This window comes from Rhinatrema bivittatum, chromosome 4, assembly GCF_901001135.1.
Source record: "Rhinatrema bivittatum chromosome 4, aRhiBiv1.1, whole genome shotgun sequence".
Taxonomy (NCBI): Eukaryota; Metazoa; Chordata; class Amphibia; order Gymnophiona; family Rhinatrematidae; genus Rhinatrema; species Rhinatrema bivittatum.
The window spans coordinates 342,445,831-342,465,146 of NC_042618.1; the positions used below are offsets into that span (position 1 = coordinate 342,445,831).

The following is a 19,316-nucleotide window of genomic DNA, read 5'->3' on the forward strand; positions in this document are numbered from 1 at the left end:
GATTCCACCTGCTCACTCTAAACAACATACCTCAACTCAAAAGAGAGCAACCTCACTAGGAAGCCCTAAACTCTGGAACACCCTCCCAACCGAACTCTGAACACAAGAAAATTTAAAATCTTTCAAAAAAGATCTAAAAACCTGGATGTTTACCAAAGCCTACCAACTCACCCAATGACTCTAAATCACCACCACCCTCACATTGTCACAAGGCAAAAATTGTTAAACCAATGTGAGAAAATAATATCTACGTAAAATTATAATATCTATCTATGTTAACAACCGTTTGAACGAACCTTTTGAAAACTCTGTTGAACATCAAAACTTTGTAAACAGTTGTGATGGCGAAACCGGACGGTATATAAAACTCGACAAATAAATAAATACTTATTCCAGTATCTGACACCCTTCCTAAAGCCATGAACATCTGAGAATCTACGCTACTTTCAATCAACAAGCTCCTATCCAACATTCACCTTGCCCTTAACACGGAAAAAACTGAAATTATGCTTATCTCACCTCAACGTTACCCTAATACCCTTCCCCTGCTTCACTCCCTATCACCACCAATCTCGTTCTCCCAACAGGTACGAGACCTAGGGGTCATTCTAGACAATCAAATCAACCTCAAGAAATTCATCAACACTACAATGAGTGTTTCTTTAAAATGTACACCCTTAAGAAATTAAAACCTTTGCTACACCCTCCTGACTTTCATACAGTACTACAATATTTTCTAAAATAGATTACTGTAACTCACTTCTCCTAGGCTTACCCAAAAACTCCATCCACCCACTCCAAATTCTACAAAACACTGCTGCCTGGATCCTTACTAACACGCGCAGAAATGAACACATTTCACCCGAACTAAAGGAATTACACTGGCTCCCTATTGCATCCCGAATCCAATATAAGACCCTCTCTATCATACATAAGGCTCTTCACAATCCAGAGATGAACTGGTTCAATGATTCACTGATATTCCACGAGTCATCTAAACCTACCAGAAAGCAATACCTTGCTACCATACGTACACCCTCCCCCAAAATCACCAACCTGGCATCCACAAGAGCACATGCACTCTCCATAGCCAGCCCTGCCTTATGGAACACAATGCCAGTAGATCTATGCCAGGAGGACTGCCAAAAAATGTTCAAGCAAAAACTAAAAACATGGCTGTTCGCACAAGCTTACATCTAATCCTATCCATCCTAGTCACCCAGCTTCCTCCTCTGTTCCATCCTCCTCTTGATGTTTACATACTGTTGTGTCCGTCGCTGCTCAACGCCTTCACTCCGCCCTCTTTACTTCTGTGGCGACTCCTTCCGGGTCTGATGGACTGTTAACTGCCGCGGCGTCTTCTTGCCGTCTCCCTCCGGTGTCCCCAGACTGGCTCAACGCTGCGGATCCGCCATGTTGCCTGATGACGTAGGGCGGGCGCTCGCGTGTGCTCCGATTGATGTACCAGCAAGGGCGCGAACCTCGGGGGCGTCCCCCTGAGATGACATCATCCGCTTCCAATATAAAAGGTCTCAGTATTCACTAACAAATCGAGTTAGCAAGGAGAAAGTCTTCACTTCTAGCAGGGATTGACTTGGGCTCACCTGTCTCTCTACGCTACTCTGCCTCCTCGGATTTACCAGAGGTACCCGCTCCTCGGGGGCCTCGCTCTCTTTTCTTTATTTCAGACTGCAGATAGGAACCAGTACTCGCTCCTCGAGGGCCCATGTTCCTGGACACTCTGAAGATTCTCTAGTGCCTGGAAGCTATCGCAGATACAGACATTTTTGAGTTACCATCGCTCTCTCAGAGCTTTCCCTGGAACCAGGTACTTGCTCCTCGAGGGCCTAACCCTTTCTAGCTACTGAGCTTCCTTAAGACCTTATGTGGGTGTTGTCATCTAGTTCTGGCTATGAATACAGCATACCCTGTCTACTCACTATCTATAGTTTCTCTATAGCTCAGCAACCCTGGGATCGCAGTTCCAGTACCTGAGGGACTTCAGCCCTGCCGGGTATATATCAGCTCACTACTGCCACCTCTGGTGGTTCTACTAACCTGTCTAATAAAAGAATTATCTGTGATTGTCTCCATACCCAAGCCTAGCTGGTGGTCCCTCTCAGGATATCCTCCTGGGGGCGCAGTCATCTGCCATCGGCCCAAGGATCCACCTATCTACATTCCTCTACACCTGAGTGCCCTCTCCAAGCACTCCGCTGGTAACAGATTACTACTCCTTCCCCATCAGGAGTCTTCAGCAACAGATTCATAACAGATTGCTAGCTCTGCAGTCTAACCTCTGAAAGATTGTTAACTACTCCCTCTACAGGAGCTAAGCATATCAGATTGCTAACTCCTCCTTCCTCAGGAGCAGTTTCATAACAGATTGCTAACTCCTTCTCCAACAGGAGTATCCAGCAACCGTTCCATAACAGATTGCTAACTCCTCCTTCCACAGGAGCCGATTCCTAACACATACTTGAGTCATTTGTCTATATTCTTGATACATTTGCAATAATCTCTATGCTATACTGTGTACTTTACCATTCCCTATTCTGTACCTCTTAACTTCAATCCACATTCTCTACTGTAACTAATTGATAATTTTCCCCTTAGCATACTGTAAGCAACCTTATAAGTAATTTTAATGCTGTGTATATAGGTCCCATTATATTTACTCTCCACGTTAGTATCCCCATATATATATATATATATATATATATATATCTCCATATATATTTAATCATATTGACACATATACTGTTCATGGCATCGTATGTGTTTTCTTGTTACTTGTCAAACGCCACTCAAGCGTAGTTTATCGTTTATTGTAAACCGATGTGATATCCCTAATCAATGTCGATATATAAAACCGTTAAATAAATAAATAAATCTTCAGAGGCTTCCAAGTCTCTCTGCAAGATTCTGCACGGCAGGCGATAAGGGAGGAGAGGAATCCCCTGCCTCCCCGGGAGCATCCGGTGCCACAGTGGCTACAATCAAGATGGCCGCCATTCCTGTGCTGATGGGAAAAGGATCTGCGGTGACTCCCAATGACCTTATAGGCCTTTTACGTACAGAGAATGGAGCCTGTACCAGCCAAGCTGCCTTCTCCCCAAGGGATGCAGTACAAATATCCCCGCACAAGCAGTAGGCCTTGGCCAGCGCCATGTGTGTCCCACAAGCGCTGCCTCCTTGTCACTCGCTGCAAGTCTCATCGACGCTGGGACCCCCAGCTATCGCTGGCTCTCACCTGTGTGTGGTGTGATCACTGATCACTCACTGAGTCAGCCGAAATGGAAAAACCCTCTCCAAGTCGCTGTGTAAAACGATCATGTTGTTTCTTCTTTTTTTGTAATAAACACAAAAGAACTTTCCTGAATGCTGCAGAGTGGCTGCTGGTTCTAGAGGGCTCACCAGGGGGAACTGGACCACCAGCTAAATCGAAACTCCCTCATTGTCCAGGGGCGAGCCAACATCAAGGGACACAACCCCCTGCTCGTCCACCTCAAACAGGAAGGATGGCCTCCACCAGGGACCTATCCAGCCCCTAGGAGAAGCCCCTGAAAGAAATCCATCTTCCTCTTTTTTTTTTTTTAAACTCCAGACTGCAGGTTTTAAATCTCTACCATCTGCTGGAGACAGAGAAATACTAAGGGACTATAGGTGGCATTCTAGGTTAAGAAGCAATGTCAGTAAAGATTTTCTTCTCTGTCTCCATCTGCTGTCAGGGAGGCAAAACCCAGGAGTCCGGACTAATCTGGAGTATGAACACGAAATGCTCACTTTATTCAATTTATAATCTGCTTTTTCAATTTTAGCTCAAAGCAGTTACAATAAAATTAGGCCTATCTCCTTGTCATCTTCATGCTGCAGCAGATTTAGCAAGGCATACAACATTTTGTAAGTGCTTAGCTGTACAAGAATGATCACGACATAGATCTCCTACCTGGTTGGTATAGCTGGCAGTCAAGTTGGCATCCCGGGTGGAAACTGGTAGAAAAAAAAAAGTTTAACAAAACTGTTACACTCTCCTGAAGTTTATATACACACTCTAGGTACAGGAAGTATGCACGTGAAGGATCTCAACAGATACCATTAACCTCACCAAATATTTGAAATAATATAAACCTGAAAACAAAACAGAGCTTTTAAAATCCTATCAACATCATTTATAATATTTCTGTGTCAAAATAATAAACCAAGATTTTACCTTGAAGCTTGAATGCATAGATCACAGTTACATAAGCCTGGTGGAATCAGACTAGCAACTGTAGAAACCTTAAGTCATACCTACTGGTTTTTTTTTTGTTTGTTTGTTTTTTTATTTTTTATTTATGCATTTTCACAATTTACAAGCATCCACTTGTTAATGAAATTTCCCATAATACAGAAATAGTAAAGATACTAGACATCAGTTATAAGCAATTAAACTTCTATATTAAAGTCAAATCTTATTTTTAAAGTAGGTTGCCAGTTCTTCTGCTTTGCTTGCTGCTTTATCATCTGGTATTGATGTCAATGCAGGTTTAGTGAGTGATGATATCATAGAAAAAAGTGCCCTGGGGTCGAAGATGAAGTGGTGAATTTTTTGCGAATAAAAGTTTCTTTTTGCTTGGAGGATGGATATTCTGTACAGGTGCATCGTGGACTTGAATGCTGTGAGGTTGGTAGATGTAGGGTTTTTCCGCCAGTGTTGTTCTTTTTTTCTGAGATCCTGTTTTATGGATTTTAGATTTGGTGTGTACCAAGGTTTTCTGTTGTCCTTGTTTGCTTGATGAGCTTTGGTGATAGTTGGGCATGTGGTATCGGCCACTTTTTTGGTAATGTTGTTCCAGGACGAAATGGCTGATTCCACGTTTGTGAGGTCCAGTTGGTTGAGTTCACCTGATAGGCAATTGCTGAGTGTTTCCTGGCTGCACATTTTCTTGAATTGGATTGAGTTCTTCTGCCTTCCTGGGGTGATAGGTAGGTTTATCTTTAGTGCGGTGTTGATCAGCATATGGTCTGACCATGGAACTGGCAGGCATGTCGGGTGAGAGGAATGAGTAATTTCCTGGTTAATGAAGATTAGGTCCAACGTATGACCTGCTTTGTGTGTGGGTTCTTTAATTATTTGTTTGAAACCCATGAAGTTTAGTGTGTTTAGGAAGGTTTCACAACTAGGTGAGAGGGGAGCTACATCCACATGGAGATTGAAATCCCCTAGTATGATCGCCGGAATGTCGGAGTTGATGTGTTTTATTATATTTTCAATCAAAGGTGAAGGATCAGTTTCAAGGTATCCTGGGGTGGCGTATATTAGCCCGATTTGAAGGTGAGAGGATTTGAATACTGCGAATTCTAGCGAATGTGAGGATATTGAAGTTTGCAGCGACAATCTCAGTGTTTTTTTTGCTGCAAGAAGAAGACCTCCTCCTCTTTTTTTGAGTCTTGGGATAGAGAATATATTGTAAGTTTGGGTAGGAAGTTGATTGATTGTGATGTCTTCTGGTTTTAACCAGGTTTCTGTAATTGCGAATAAGTCGGTGTTTGTTTCCTGAAGATAGTCATGTAGAAGGTGAGTTTTCTTAGTCAAAGACTGTGCGTTTAGCAGCGATAAGGTAAAAAGTGAGAGGCCTAGTAGTTGGTTTAAAGGCGAGATGAGGATGGGAATGAGTCTTTTTTGTGAGGAGTGTGGTATGGCTTGATTTTTTGCAAGTGATCTCTTGACATAGTGGATGATAGGGATGGGTGAACCTGCCATGTTTGGTTTCGTAAATGCGTTGAAGCTGAGAATAATTTGGTGGTGTGTGCTGTTGGACTTAGTGGTAGTTAGCTATTGAGCCTGGAGAGTGCATTCAGAAGGGACGTATCTTTGAGTCCGTGAAATATATCTTTGAGTGAGATAAAAGAGGAATTGTAAGGGTGGTAGTTTGTACCTTGGCGTTGCTCAGTACTTACTGCTGATGTTCACTTGATATACGCTGGTGGTAGGTTCTTAGATGTGTGGGTGCTGCTGACCTGGAATGTCTGCGGTGGTCTTCCCTCGGGTCTGCACGAAGGGGCGCACAAAGGGGCCAGCCCCTTTGTCGCGCTCCTTAGGCGCGCGACGCACGGCACGCGGCGCCGGAGCTGCAGGGATTTAAAAGTCCCTCTGGGCCCTTCCCGATTGGTCGGAGGTAGGTGGTCGGAGGCGGGCCTTGTTGCCGGTCGGGGCGGCGTCAGGACGGCGCGGTAGGCCGCGTGGTCGGACGCAGACCCAGAGGGGAGAAGGGAGAAATTGACTGGCCTTACCCCGATGGGTCTGTGGCGCCGATCGCGCAGGCCCTCCCTCGATTCGGATGCCGCCTTCGCTGAGGAGGATCGCCGTCGCTGGAGCTGTTCGCTGGGCTGAAGAGGCGGAGAGCCAGAGCTGCAGGGATTTAAAAGTCCCTCTGGGCCCTTCCCGATTGGTCCGAGGTAGGTGGTCGGAGGCGGGCCTTGTTGCCGGTCGGGGCGGCGTCAGGACGGCGCGATAGGCCGCGTGGTCGGACGCAGACCCAGAGGGAAGAAGGGAGAAATTGACTGGCCTTACCCCGATGGGTCTGTGGCGCCGATCGCGCAGGCCCTCCCTCGATTCGGATGCCGCCTTCGCTGAGGAGGATCGCCGTCGCTGGAACTGTTCGCTGGGCTGAAGAGCAAATTCAAATTACAGGTTTTGAAGAGGCTGAGACCCCTCCTCCATTTTCAAGATTTCCGATTAGTTCTACAAGCAATCATTCTCACGAAAATAGATTATTGCAACTCACTTTTACTAGGCCTCCCTGCTAACGCCATAAAACCGCTACAGATGCTGCAAAACGCTGCAGCAAGGATCTTAACCAAGTCCAACAAAAGAGACCACATCTCGCCCATCTTAAAAAGCCTACACTGGCTTCCCGTCAAATTCAGAATTCTTTTCAAAGTGCTCTCAGTTACCCACAAGGCACTACATAACATTGCCCCACTAGAGCTCAAAATCCCTCTCCAATTCCACACCTCTACCAGACCAGTGAGACAAGCCTATAGAAACAACCTTCATATCCCACCGATGAAGTCAGCATTAAGCAAAAGAGCTTTCTCCACAGCTGGCCCCAAAATCTGGAACACTCTCCCGCCAGAACTCAGATCAGTGCAATGCTCCTCTACATTTAAAAAAAGACTCAAAACTTGGTTATTCAACCAAGCTTTCCCATAACAGTAACCTGCGGAACATCCCTGCCAATGATCCTTTTGGTGGAAACCCACTTGAGAGCTATTGTGAGCTATTTAGATCCTCCATAGAGCTCACATAAACTTTGGCAGTCAAAGATCATAACCCACTCTTATAATTACCAACTGTTTATTTAACCTACATTAGGCACTGTATCTCTTACTTATGCCTACATTAGGCAATGTATCTTTTAAAATGTTATTAACCCCATATATACTTATCCAAGTTATATCGACCTGTTCATTGTAAGACATTTACTTGTCAATGTTACTGTTAATATGTAAACCGAATTGATCAGTAACTCTGTTATTGGAAAGTCGGTATATAAAAATGCTAAATAAATAAATAAATAGAAGAAATAAAGGGAGAGCTTATAATTGGAGTGTTTACAAGAAATAAAGTAAATATAGAAACATCTAGCAACCTGATTGGTACCCCCCTCTAATTACTTTACACACCAAACAGCAGGCCTAAGTAGGGGTAGAATGTGAGTTCAGGAACGCTCTTAATTGTATTGGGTCAAAGAAAACATAACGCTGTCCCTGATACATAAGGCAACACTTGCATGGAAATTGAAGTTTAAAAGTTGCTCCCTTCTGTACTACTTCCTCTCTCAAATTTAGAAAGGTTTTCCTCCTTGCTTGTGTCTGCTTCACAAGATCTTGATAACACCAGACTTTTTGTCCGAAGAATAAAGCTTGCCTATTCCTAAAGTATTGCTTAAAGATATTATTCTTGTCCATCAAAAAAGTAAATGTGACCAAAAGAGGTCTACGAGATGATACAGTCATTTCTTGTGATGACTCCAACAATGATGTTAAGTCTGGTATATCTTGTTCCGCTGCAGCTTGTTGATTTTCTTCAGTTGGATATAAATAATAGGCCTTTGAAACCACTGGCTTAAGTTCTTCCGGAACTTTTAATGTTTGAGAAACATACAACTTTTTTTTTTTTTTTTTTTTAGCACAGGAGACGTCGCACTTTGAAATAACAAAAGGTGGTAGAGATAATGAGAGAGATGTTATAAAGCAGGAGTGATGCCCTCCCACAGATATGTGGCAACAGCCTGCACAGCCAGCTTTCAGCCAGTGCCTTAATGTATTACACACTACTGAACTTAAAAGCTGATATTAAGACTTGTAAAACATTATCTATCAAAGTGTAGGGCATGAAGTACATAACTTTTAAATAATATCAAATATATCAACTCATTTTCATTTTCTCCAGAAAATATTTTGATTTCCCAAAATTAAGGTTTCAAATGTAATTTCTTTTTTTTTCAGATTTTAAAATTTATGCTATTAAAAAATATGACCAAACTTTTTTTATCCTTCATTCTGAACCTTAATACATTCAGTAAATAAATTAAAGGGTAAATTTTTAAACCCTGGCATGTGTAAATCCTGGGGTTTACACGCGTGGCTGGGCCTTACGTGCACCGTACCTATTTTCAAATGGGCCTGGTACGTGATTAAGTGCCGGGGCCTGAAAAGGGGGCAGAGAGGGGCGGAGCTGGAGGCGCCGGTACAGTGGCCATTTGCTGCTGAGCTGGCAAAACTCATGCAGGCAGTTGGCCGGAGCGCAAAAGTTGCTTCTGCTCCAGAGGAGCAACAATTTAAAAAACAAAAAAAAACAAAAAAAAAAGGTAAGGTAGATTAGGTTTAGGGGGTGGGAGGCTAGGGTAGGGAAGTTCCAATTAAGGAGCGGACTGGGAGGGAACTGGGGAAAGCTGCGATATGTCGCCACGAGAAAGTAGCTAAAATCTACTCCCCCTGGCGCGCACCATGCACACGTGGATTACAAAATCTGGTGCGCATGTGCACGCGGCCATGTGCGTGCGCCAGGTAGCACGCAGACATGGAGGTGCGCACGTTTTTTTTTTTTGTTTTTTTTTAAATCTACCCTAAAATGAATTATAATTAGGAAAATAAAATACTAAGTTTATGAAATTTAATTCATAAAGAACTATTTTTTTTTAAATTAAACTAACAGGCCAAAGCAAGAAGCTGAGCGTTAAAACATAGTACGCTTGATATAGTGCATGGTTTTAATGCTCAATTTTTTATTTTTTTTTTAATTCCGATAGCAGAAAGCTAATACATTGGGAATTTAGAATAAAAAAAAAAGTGGGTTACCTGTAAAATGTGCGCTCAGCACAGGCTGAATGCACATTTTAACCAGGGATTGGAGGGAGGCATCCCTGACAGGCAGATTGTGCTCCGGGTAGGTGGTGGCAGCTATCTGGTGCTTTTTGCTACTACTTCTTGGATAAGTCAGTATTTATTTGTGAAATGTTTCTGATATTTTTTTTCCCTGTACGTTCCAGGATCAGTCCAGACTGCTGGGGATGTGTCTCCCTTCCAGCAGATGGAGTCAGAGAAAAAACTGAAAAGGCACCCCCTCTTACACTGGTGTGCTACCTGCGATCCTTCAGTATTTTCTCTGACTCCAGTAGAGGAGGTCGGGAGAACCTGCGGTCCTGATCCTATAAATGAATTTCAATTCTGGTAGTTCTTTTCCAGAGACTTTGAACCTTACTTAGGTCAACTTTGGCTACATCAAGTTTGTTTAAAAAAAAAAAAAAATTTTTTTTAGTTTTACTTTCTAGTCAGAAGAGAACAGTGTTGATCCTCCCAAGGCTGCTGCAGCATTATGGAGTTCTTACCTCATAAGGTGCTTATTCCAGCCTTCAGCTCACCATGGCAATCTATACATCTAGCACGGCCATAAAAAGGCAATGGCCAAATGATAATATTAATTTGCAAGGGTGTCTTTAGTCATTTCAAATTATATAAACATTTAATTTACCAACATAATACAAAAAATATATAGGAAAAGCAAATTACTATAAATTTCTGAATATACAATCCAAAGCAAAACAAATCAAAAAAACGCTCTTATAATTATCATAACAACGTAACCAAACAATTTATACAAAAAATATTTTAAACAAAAAATAGGAAGTGAAAAGGTATATGCAGAGGCCTGATATAGCCATAATAGGTGAGAAAAGCACAGGAGTGATATATCATTTGCTTTGCAACAAGTTCTTGGCTAGACATACGAGAGTGCCAAGTCCAACTCTGGGTCATGCTAATGAGCTCTGTGTGTTAGACATCACTGTAATTTCTTGTGCTCAAAATACATGCTTCATTATCTACTAGAAAAACCTCTCGAGTCCCCATTTATAGAGGCAATAATACAGGAGAACAATGAAAAATACAAACACAAACTACATTTATAATAAAACAGATCTGACCAATCAGCTTATGGGTTTCTTAAAGTGACGCATTTCTTGGACAACTATTTATGGGCTGTGAAATGGGAAATCAAATTATTTTTAGACACAGAAAACAAGGCCTAGTTCTACACATTTCACTGTTCAGCTTCTCCAATCAAAGCATGTGTCAGACAGATCATAATTAATAGCATATTTCATTTTTTGAAATGTGCTAAAAATTCCAGTCACCCATAATCTTGTTAGATACAACTTTAATTTCAATCTTGTTTAGCTGCACAATGTGCAATTTCTCTTTTTGCCCAACAAGAGACTACAAAGAGGGATATTGTCCACTACATCCCCTCAGAGAAGCATTTCCCAAACTTTTATCCAATAGGGTGAAATTGAAACTTACCCATTAATTTCCTTTCTTTGAGTCCTGACAGACTAGTTCAGACAAGTGGGATATGCTCGCTCAACAGCAGTTGGAGAACATTTCTCTTTTTTAAGTCATATTTCCTTATATATTCTGGGATAGCAGGAGGATATGAAATCAGTAGCTTCTTGTCCTAGCTTCTCTAATATTGCTAAATATTATTTATTCCTTTATAAATAAAAGACAACAAAATAAAATATGATTACATATTTAACTTCATCGTGAACAGGTTTCTTCTGTTCTTCCTTCTCTAGTATTTCCCCATGCTCCTCCTTCTGGACCACTGCAGGGTGGATTTGCCTTATACCTTTGATATACCTATATCTATATTTACTTTTTTGAGCTCAGCCTCCCAGAGAGTATGTGTAACCTGACAAGGCCATAATACCAAACAAAACTATTTTCTTCCCGCTCTGTCAAAAAAAAAAAAGCCAGAAAGCAAAAGCAAAACGCAAACGGATTTCTCCACCCTTCTTAACTACTCCAGGTGGGTTCTGGACTGATCTGTCAGGATTCAAGTAAAGGAAATTAACAGGTAAATTTAAATTTCACCTTCCACTTCATCCTGCAGACCAGTCTAGACAATTAGAATGTGCCCAAGCAGTGCCTATCCTGGATGGGATGAAGTCTCAATGACCTCTAAAACTTTGCTGACAAATATTGACTCCTCTCCCATCAGTACATCCAACTTATGTTTTACAAACTAATGCAATGAGGACTGTGTTGCTGCCCTATAAATATCCTGTGGAGAAACTAGTTTACATTCCGCTCATGACAAGACCTGGATTCTAGCTGAATGAGCTTTCAAACTAGGAGGCACTTGCTTGCCCTCCCTGATATATGCTGCCACAATTGCTTCCTTGATCCATCTTGGAATGGATGCTTTAGACACCGCCTGCTCATTCCACTGACGTCCACAGTGCAAACATTCTGTCTGACTTTCTGAAGATATTTGTCACCTGCTCTGAGCTAAACTGTCCTTCACAGTGGACCTCCCAATCTACTAAGCTGGCCTCGGTCACCAATGTAACCCATGTTGTTGGCTTCAGACTTATCATTCAACCACCACTGGATGCTGCTTCTGGCCTCCTATGGAAGAAAAAGTATTTTCTTGTACCCCTGATGTTGCAGGTCCACCATGTTAGCAGTGAACTTTGCAGAGGGCACATATGTGCCTTGCTCAGAGGACCAGTTTTATGGCCACTGCTATCAACCTTAGCACCTGAAGGTAGGCCCTCACTCTGAGCCTCCTGTTTGCCATTAATTTCCTCACTTAAACCTAGAGCTTCCTGACCTTTTCCTGAGTCATGAAGACCTTCCCTAGACTTGTGTCGAAGCGTGACCCCAACTGCACCAAGGACTGTAACTGGCTGCAGCTGACTTTAGGCTTTATTCACTACCCACCCTAGTGTGTCCAAGATTTGCCTCACTCTTAGGGTGGACTGTTTGCTTTCCTGCTTCAACTTAGCCCTGACGAGCCAATTCAAATATAGATGAACCAGGATCCTTTGCATTCTTAGTAATACCACCACCATCATCATTACCTTGGTAAGAGTGCAAAGCGCTGAGGCTAGCCTAAATGGCATGGCCTTGAATTGATTATGGTTTTCCTTAACTGCAAACCTCAGATACTTTTGGTGTGCTTCCCTGATGGGAATATGCAGGTAAGCTTCCGCCATGGTCCAGGGAAGTAAAAATTCTCCTTTTCAAACTATCCCCATTACTGATCTTAGCATCTCCATCCTGAAATGAGATATTCTGAGATATCTATTGACCCTCTATAGGTCTACCACCAGATGGAACATTCCCTCTTTTTTGGGATCAAAAAATACAGTGAATAGCATCCTTTGCGTATTTTGGATTCAAGGACCAGAAGTACCGCTTTTCCAGGGTGAGTAGCTGCTCTACCATTGCCTGCATGACTCCCTTATCTGGGACCTGCATGGGAACGTCAAATAAACTTTTGGGGGGAGCAACAAATTCAAGGGCATAGCCCTGTTGAATAACCTCTAGGACCCATCCATATCTTCATTTGGCACCTCTGAGCTCTCCCAAACTCCAAGGGATCTATCCCAACCTCCTCCTTGGTTTTCACAAAAGGAAGGTCTCGAATGGGGCCTTCTCCCTTGTGGATATGCACCCCTAACTGGCCTATACTGTCTAGGTTCTTTAATCCGCTCCTTGAGGCCTCTTGCACGCCCACTAGCTCAGTCCTCCAGCAACCTCAAGTGTTTGGAATCCCCTAGATCTTTCACCAATCTCTCTAATTCTTCACTAAATAGAAAGCACCCCTTAAATAGGTAGTCTGCTAAGACAGGTCTTGGACTCCAAATCTGCAGACGAGTGTCTTAACTGCAGGTCCTCCTTGCCATGACCACTGTTGCCACTTGTTTAGACAAGGCCCTAATTAAATCATACAGTGTATCTACCACAAAGGCTATCCCCCATTCAACCTTGACTGCCTCCAAGTCTGCGCTGTTCTCTACTGCTTCGGCATTCTCGTGCCACCGCTGCAGCCATCTCACCAATTCTGTAGCTACATAACCACCACATATTGCTGCCTGTAAAGTCAGGTTAACTCTCTCAAAGGATCTCTTTAATATTCCATCTTTCTGTCCAATTTATCCTTGAGGGCCACGCTCCTTTCCATCTGAACAGTGGTCCTCCTTGCTGCTGCTGCAATGGGTGTATCCATAAGAACATAAGAACATGCCATCCTGGGTCAGACCAAGGGTCCATCAAGCCCAGCATCCTGTTTCCAACAGTGGCCAATCCAGGCCATAAGAACCTGGCAAGTACCCAAAAACTAAGTCTATTCCATGTTACCGTTGCTAGTAATAGCAGTGGTTATTATCTAAGTCAACTTAATTAATAGCAGGTAATGGACTTCTTCTCCAAGAACGTATCCAATCCTTTTTTAAACACAGCTAAACTAACTGCACTAACCACATCTTCTGGCAACAAATTCCAGAGTTTAATTGTGCGTTGAGTGAAAAAGAACTTTCTCCGATTAGTTTTAAATGTGCCACATGCTAACTTCATGGAGTGCCCCCTAGTCTTTCTATTATCCGAAAGACTTTCTATTATGCCGAAAGACTTTCGGCATTTTAAAAAGCTGCTCTATCCCCCCTTGCTGTATAAGGTACATCTTGCCAACGACATGCCTGGCCCTGAGGGCTGCATCCGAGGTATCCCACTCTGCCATAATCATTTCCTTTATGGCCGAATGGAGGGGAAAGGCTCTAGCAGGCTTACTGATAGCTAACAGGATGGGATCTCCTTGCCCTTTGTCTTTCTTCTATTAATCCTAAGGCTTGTGCCATCTTAACAATGACTTTAACCAGATTTTCCTTTCTAGAGAGCCCCACTGCAACATCTTTGCTCTCATTTCCCCCTCTGAATCCTCTCCTAAGCCCTGAGGATCTTTCAGATCTTCAGCACCTGAACTCTGCAGGATATGGGAGGAGGGCAAATATCCCGGGGAGATGCCCGAGGAGAAGGGCCCCTCCTTTCCCAGCCAGGGCAATTTGCTCATCTCACATTCTTCAGGAGTATCCAAGAAGGGATCTAGGGACTCTGGTTTCCAACCCAGTGCTACCCTTCATTTCTCTGTCCGGGGAGAATTCCATCTCCCTGCAAACTCTCCCTGTTCCATCGTTTTGGGGCCTACTTCTGCCTGGGAGTTAACAACTTGTTCCCCTTCCACATCTCTCCCTCGGGTCACTGCACAGGCATTGGCTCCTCCCCCAACACTGCCTCACCAGTGTCTGCCCTCTGAGACAGCTTCCGATTCTTTGCAATGCCCACCATGCCTGCTTATTTATCGGGGGGGATCCAGAGCGTCACACTTCATGCAAAAAAAGAGCCTTCTTTTGAGCTTGTTTCCTATTACTACAGAGGAGACATTTTCTTCCTCTGTCTGCCACAAAGCCAGCCATGGAAGGAGACCCATGCTGCCTCAAATGCGCTCTCAGCGTTTGACTGGCTTTTTTTTTTTTTTTCATCCAGTTCTATGCAGGCAGCAATTTCAGGTTTTCACCAGGCTCAAATGGGAACTGGATTTCAAGAGGCAAGAACAGCTTTCACACCTTGCCAGCATAACTCTACAGCGTGTATAGTCTTCTGCCACCACCTAGCCGGAGGCAAAGAACTATTGACTTCATTTCCTGCTATTCCAGAATATACAGGGAAATATGATGTCAAAAAGAGCAAGATGTTCTCTGCCTCCACCTAGTAGTCAGCAAACATATCCCACTTGTCTGGATTTGTCTGTAAAATGAAAAGGAAGAATCCATTTTAGCGCATGAAAATTCATGACACCCCCCTTTCCCCACTCCCTCATCCGTTTCTCCTCCAAATTACCCAAAACTAGAAAACAGCAATGGCAGCAGGGCCTTAAGTCAGTGAGTGCTAACTGGAAGTCTATGCAGGAGCACGGGCGAGATCTGTGAATACACACTGGTATACAGACCCCATGCTACCACCGCTGAGTGCAGGATGCAGTGCTGTGTATGCCTGTTAGTGCTATAGAAATGCTAAGTAGTAGTAATAGGAGTGGCGGCTCTGTTTCTGTTGCCCGATTTGGATGTCATGATCCACAGTTTGGGAACCACCGACCCAGAGAATGGGTATGTAAAAGTAAAAAGTGCTAAGGCAAATACATGGTAAATAAAAAACAGCTTCACTCATACAGTCCGTAAAAAGAGTTGCAAATGAATGCGAAGAGAACTTGAAGGACCACTTGCCTGCCAACTGATGCATTTCCTCCATGCAGGCTCTGATGACTGACCGATAGTTTTTACTCACTCGAACCAACCTATCCCAGAAACAAAAAAAAAATAAAAATAAAAGACCAAAGCACTGGCTAGACATCAATAAAGTCTTCCCAACTCTGCAATTCATAAAAAGAAAAGGCATGTATATAGGATTGATTTATGGTGAAATTAGGCCTTACCTGCTAATTTCCTTTCTTTTAGTCCTGACAGACTAGTCCAGACCAACAGGGGGATTTCCTCCCACCAGCAGGAGGCAGCAGAGGACCAATCTCTTTGCCTTCACAGCACCTCTCTATATAACATGGTCCTGTTGGAGGAAGAGTCAGTAGTCTGTTGCCCAAGCTGAATATACGTTCCTTCCTGATATGCCTAAGCACTAGCATATCCTTTTCCTGGAAAGGTACTTTTTTAGATTCTATTTATCCCTCTAAGCAGACAATCACTCTATATCCTTGTCTTAAGGTATGATGAAAAAAAAATGCATTGAGAAAAAGAAACCAAAATCCAAGACAATGTTGTTCTTTCCCTTCCTTGGGTTTTCACAGCATAGGGAGTAATTACTGTTCCTACTCCCTATTTCTCAATATTGTCCTTTTTTTTTTTTTATAATTACCGTAAATAAGGCATGAGAAGGAAAAACAGAAACAAAAATTCCTCTTAGGGTGGGTTCTGGAGTATGTCAGGACTAAAGGAAAGGAAATTAGCAGGAAAGGACCAATTTCATCCTCAATGTCCTGCAGACCAGTCTAGACCAATGGGGAGGTACCTAAGCAGTATTCATCCCGGGCAGGAGTGCTCCATAACTGCCTTAATCTCCTCCCTGGCAAACACTGCATCCTTTTCTTCCTGTAAGCTTAACCCATTATGTTTAGTGAAGGAATGTAGCGAGGCCAAGTAACTGCTTTGCAGATATCCAGTGGCGAAACTGCTCCGGACTCTGCCCATGATGCTGCGTGCGCTCGAGTGTGCCTTGAGACCTTCCAGCACCTTCTCCCTGAGAACGTAAACCGAGGCTACTGCCTCCTTAATCCATCTTGCAATAGAGGCCTTTGACGCTGCCTCCCCTCTGCATGGTCCTGCATACGGCACAAACAACCTATCCGACTTTCTGAAGTGGTTGGTGGTCTCCAGATAGCTGAGCAGGATATTTCTTATATCCAGACCTTTCATGCTCAGCTTCTTCCTCACCCTCCCTCTTCTTTCCAAAACTTGGCAGGATCACTGCTTCATTCTTATGAAAACGCGACACCATGTTGGATAAGAGCAGGCAACAAATTTATATGTTAGAAAAGTAAAGAAACGGAAAATGTTAAAAAAGTAAAGAAAAGGAAAATGTCATAATGCCTCTGTATCGCTCCATGGTGAGACCGCGCCTTGAATACTGTGTACAATTCTGGTCGCCGCATCTCAAAAAAGATATAATTGCGATGGAGAAGGTACAGAGAAGGGCTACCAAAATGATAAGGGGAATGGAACAACTCCCCTATGAGGAAAGACTAAAGAGGTTAGGACTTTTCAGCTTGGAGAAGAGACGACTGAGGAGGGATATGATAGAGGTGTTTAAAATCATGAGAGGTCTAGAACGGGTAGATGTGAATCGGTTATTTACTCTTTCGGATAATAGAAAGACTAGGGGGCACTCCATGAAGTTAGCATGGGGCACATTTAAAACTAATCGGAGAAAGTTCTTTTTTACTCAACGCACAATTAAACTCTGGAATTTGTTGCCAGAGAATGTGGTTAGTGCAGTTAGTATAGCTGTGTTTAAAAAAGGATTGGATAAGTTCTTGGAGGAGAAATCCATTACCTGCTATTAAGTTCACTTAGAGAATAGCCACTGCCATTAGCAATGATTACATGGAATAGACTTAGTTTTTGGGTACTTGCCAGGTTCTTATGGCCTGGATTGGCCACTGTTGGAAACAGGATGCTGGGCTTGATGGACCCTTGGTCTGACCCAGTATGGCATTTTCTTATGTTCTTAAAGAAGAGTAAAAGGAAAAGAAAACCTCTGGTTCTCTAAGGAAGTGGCTGAAAAAATTAAGGAAAAAAGAACAGCATTTGAGAAGTATAAAGGATCCCAAAAAAAGGAACACAAGGAATAATATCTGTACAACTGAGGGAGACAAACAAAGAAATCAGGAAAGCAAAAATTCAAGCAGAAGAAAGGATTGCCAAAGAGGTAAAGAGGAGACACATTTTTCAGATACATAAGAGAAGGAAGGGAGGCCCGAAGTGGTATAGTAAAATTGAAAGGTGATAAGGAGCACAGTGTATAGAGATGAAGAAATGGCAGAAATATTAAACAAAATTTCAGTTCAGTGTTCACTAAAGACCCTAGAGAAAGACAAGTTGATAAGACTGTAGAAGGAGATGGGGGTTTACAGAGGAGAATGTATGGGAAGAGCTAGGAAAACTGAAAGTGGACAAGACCATAGAGCTGGATGAGATTCATCCAGGATACTGCAGGAGCTCAGAGCTGGTGGGTCCACTGCACAACCTGTTCAATAGATCCCTGGAAACGGGAGTGTCAAGTGATTGCAGAAGAGCGAGTGATAGCAGAGAGGAGGCTGGAAACTACAGGCCAGTTAGCTTCACCTCGGTGGTGGGAAAAATAATGAAGAGACTTTTGAAGGAAAGGATAGTGAACTATCTACAGTCAAGAGGATTGCTGGACCCGAGGCAGCATGAATTCACCAGGGGAAGGCCCTGTCAGACAAATCTGATTGATTTTTTAGATTGGGTAAATAAAAAATTGGATCAAGGAAAAGCACTCAATGTGATCTACTTAGATTTCAGCAAAGTTTTTGATATGGTCCCGCATAGGAGGCTTGTGAATAAAATGAGAAGCTTGGGAGTGAGCACCAAGGTGGTGATATGGATTACTAACTAGTTCACAGACAGAAGACAGCGTGTAATGGTAAATGGAACCCACTCTGAAGAGAGAAGTGTTAGGTGGAGTGCCACAAGAATCGGTGTTGGGACTGGTTCTGTTCAATATCTTTGTGAGCGACATTGTGGAAGGGATAGAAGGTAAATTGTGTCTATTTGCTAATGATACTAAGATCTGCAATAGAGTGGATACACTGGAAGGAGTAGAGAGAATGAGACATGATTTAAGGAAGCTTGAACAGTGGTCAAAGATATGAAAGCTGGGATTCAATGGCAAGAAGCGCAGAGTCATGCATCTGGGGTGCGGTAATCCAAAAGAGATGTATGTGATGGGGCGGTGAAAGGCTGTTATGCACGGACCAAGAGAGGGACTTTGGAGTGATAGTATCTACCGATCTGAAGACAGTGAAGCAATGTGACCAGGCGATAGCTAAAGCCAGAAGAATGCTGGGCTGCATAGAAAGCGGAATAACCAGTAAGAAAAAGGTGATAATCCCCTTGTACACGTTCTTGGTGAGGCCTCACCTGGAGTACTGTGTTCAGCTCTGAAGACCACATCTCAAAAGGGACAGAGACAGGATGGAGGCGGTCCAGAGAAGGGCGACAAAAATGGTGGGGGGGGTCTCCATCAAATGACTTATGAGGAGAGGCTGAAGGACCTAAATATGTACACCCTGAAGGAAAGGAGGTGCAGGGGGGATATGATACAGACCTTCAGATACCTGAAAGGTTTTAATGATGAATAATCGACAAACCTTCTCTGCTGGAAAGAAATCAGTA

General features: G+C 43.1%; 1 protein-coding gene across 1 annotated transcript in view; it reads right to left on the bottom strand.

Annotated features, from left to right (window-relative positions):
- Positions 1 to 19,316, bottom strand: part of NUP85 (nucleoporin 85) — a 108,351-nt gene that overhangs the window by 69,214 nt on the left and 19,821 nt on the right. Inside the window, exons 4-5 of the mRNA XM_029600559.1 lie at positions 15,615 to 15,685; positions 3,950 to 3,993 (exon numbers count right to left, since the gene is read on the bottom strand). Coding sequence (XP_029456419.1) covers positions 3,950 to 3,993; positions 15,615 to 15,685 — 115 coding nt within the window. The remainder of the gene's footprint in view (positions 1 to 3,949; positions 3,994 to 15,614; positions 15,686 to 19,316) is intronic.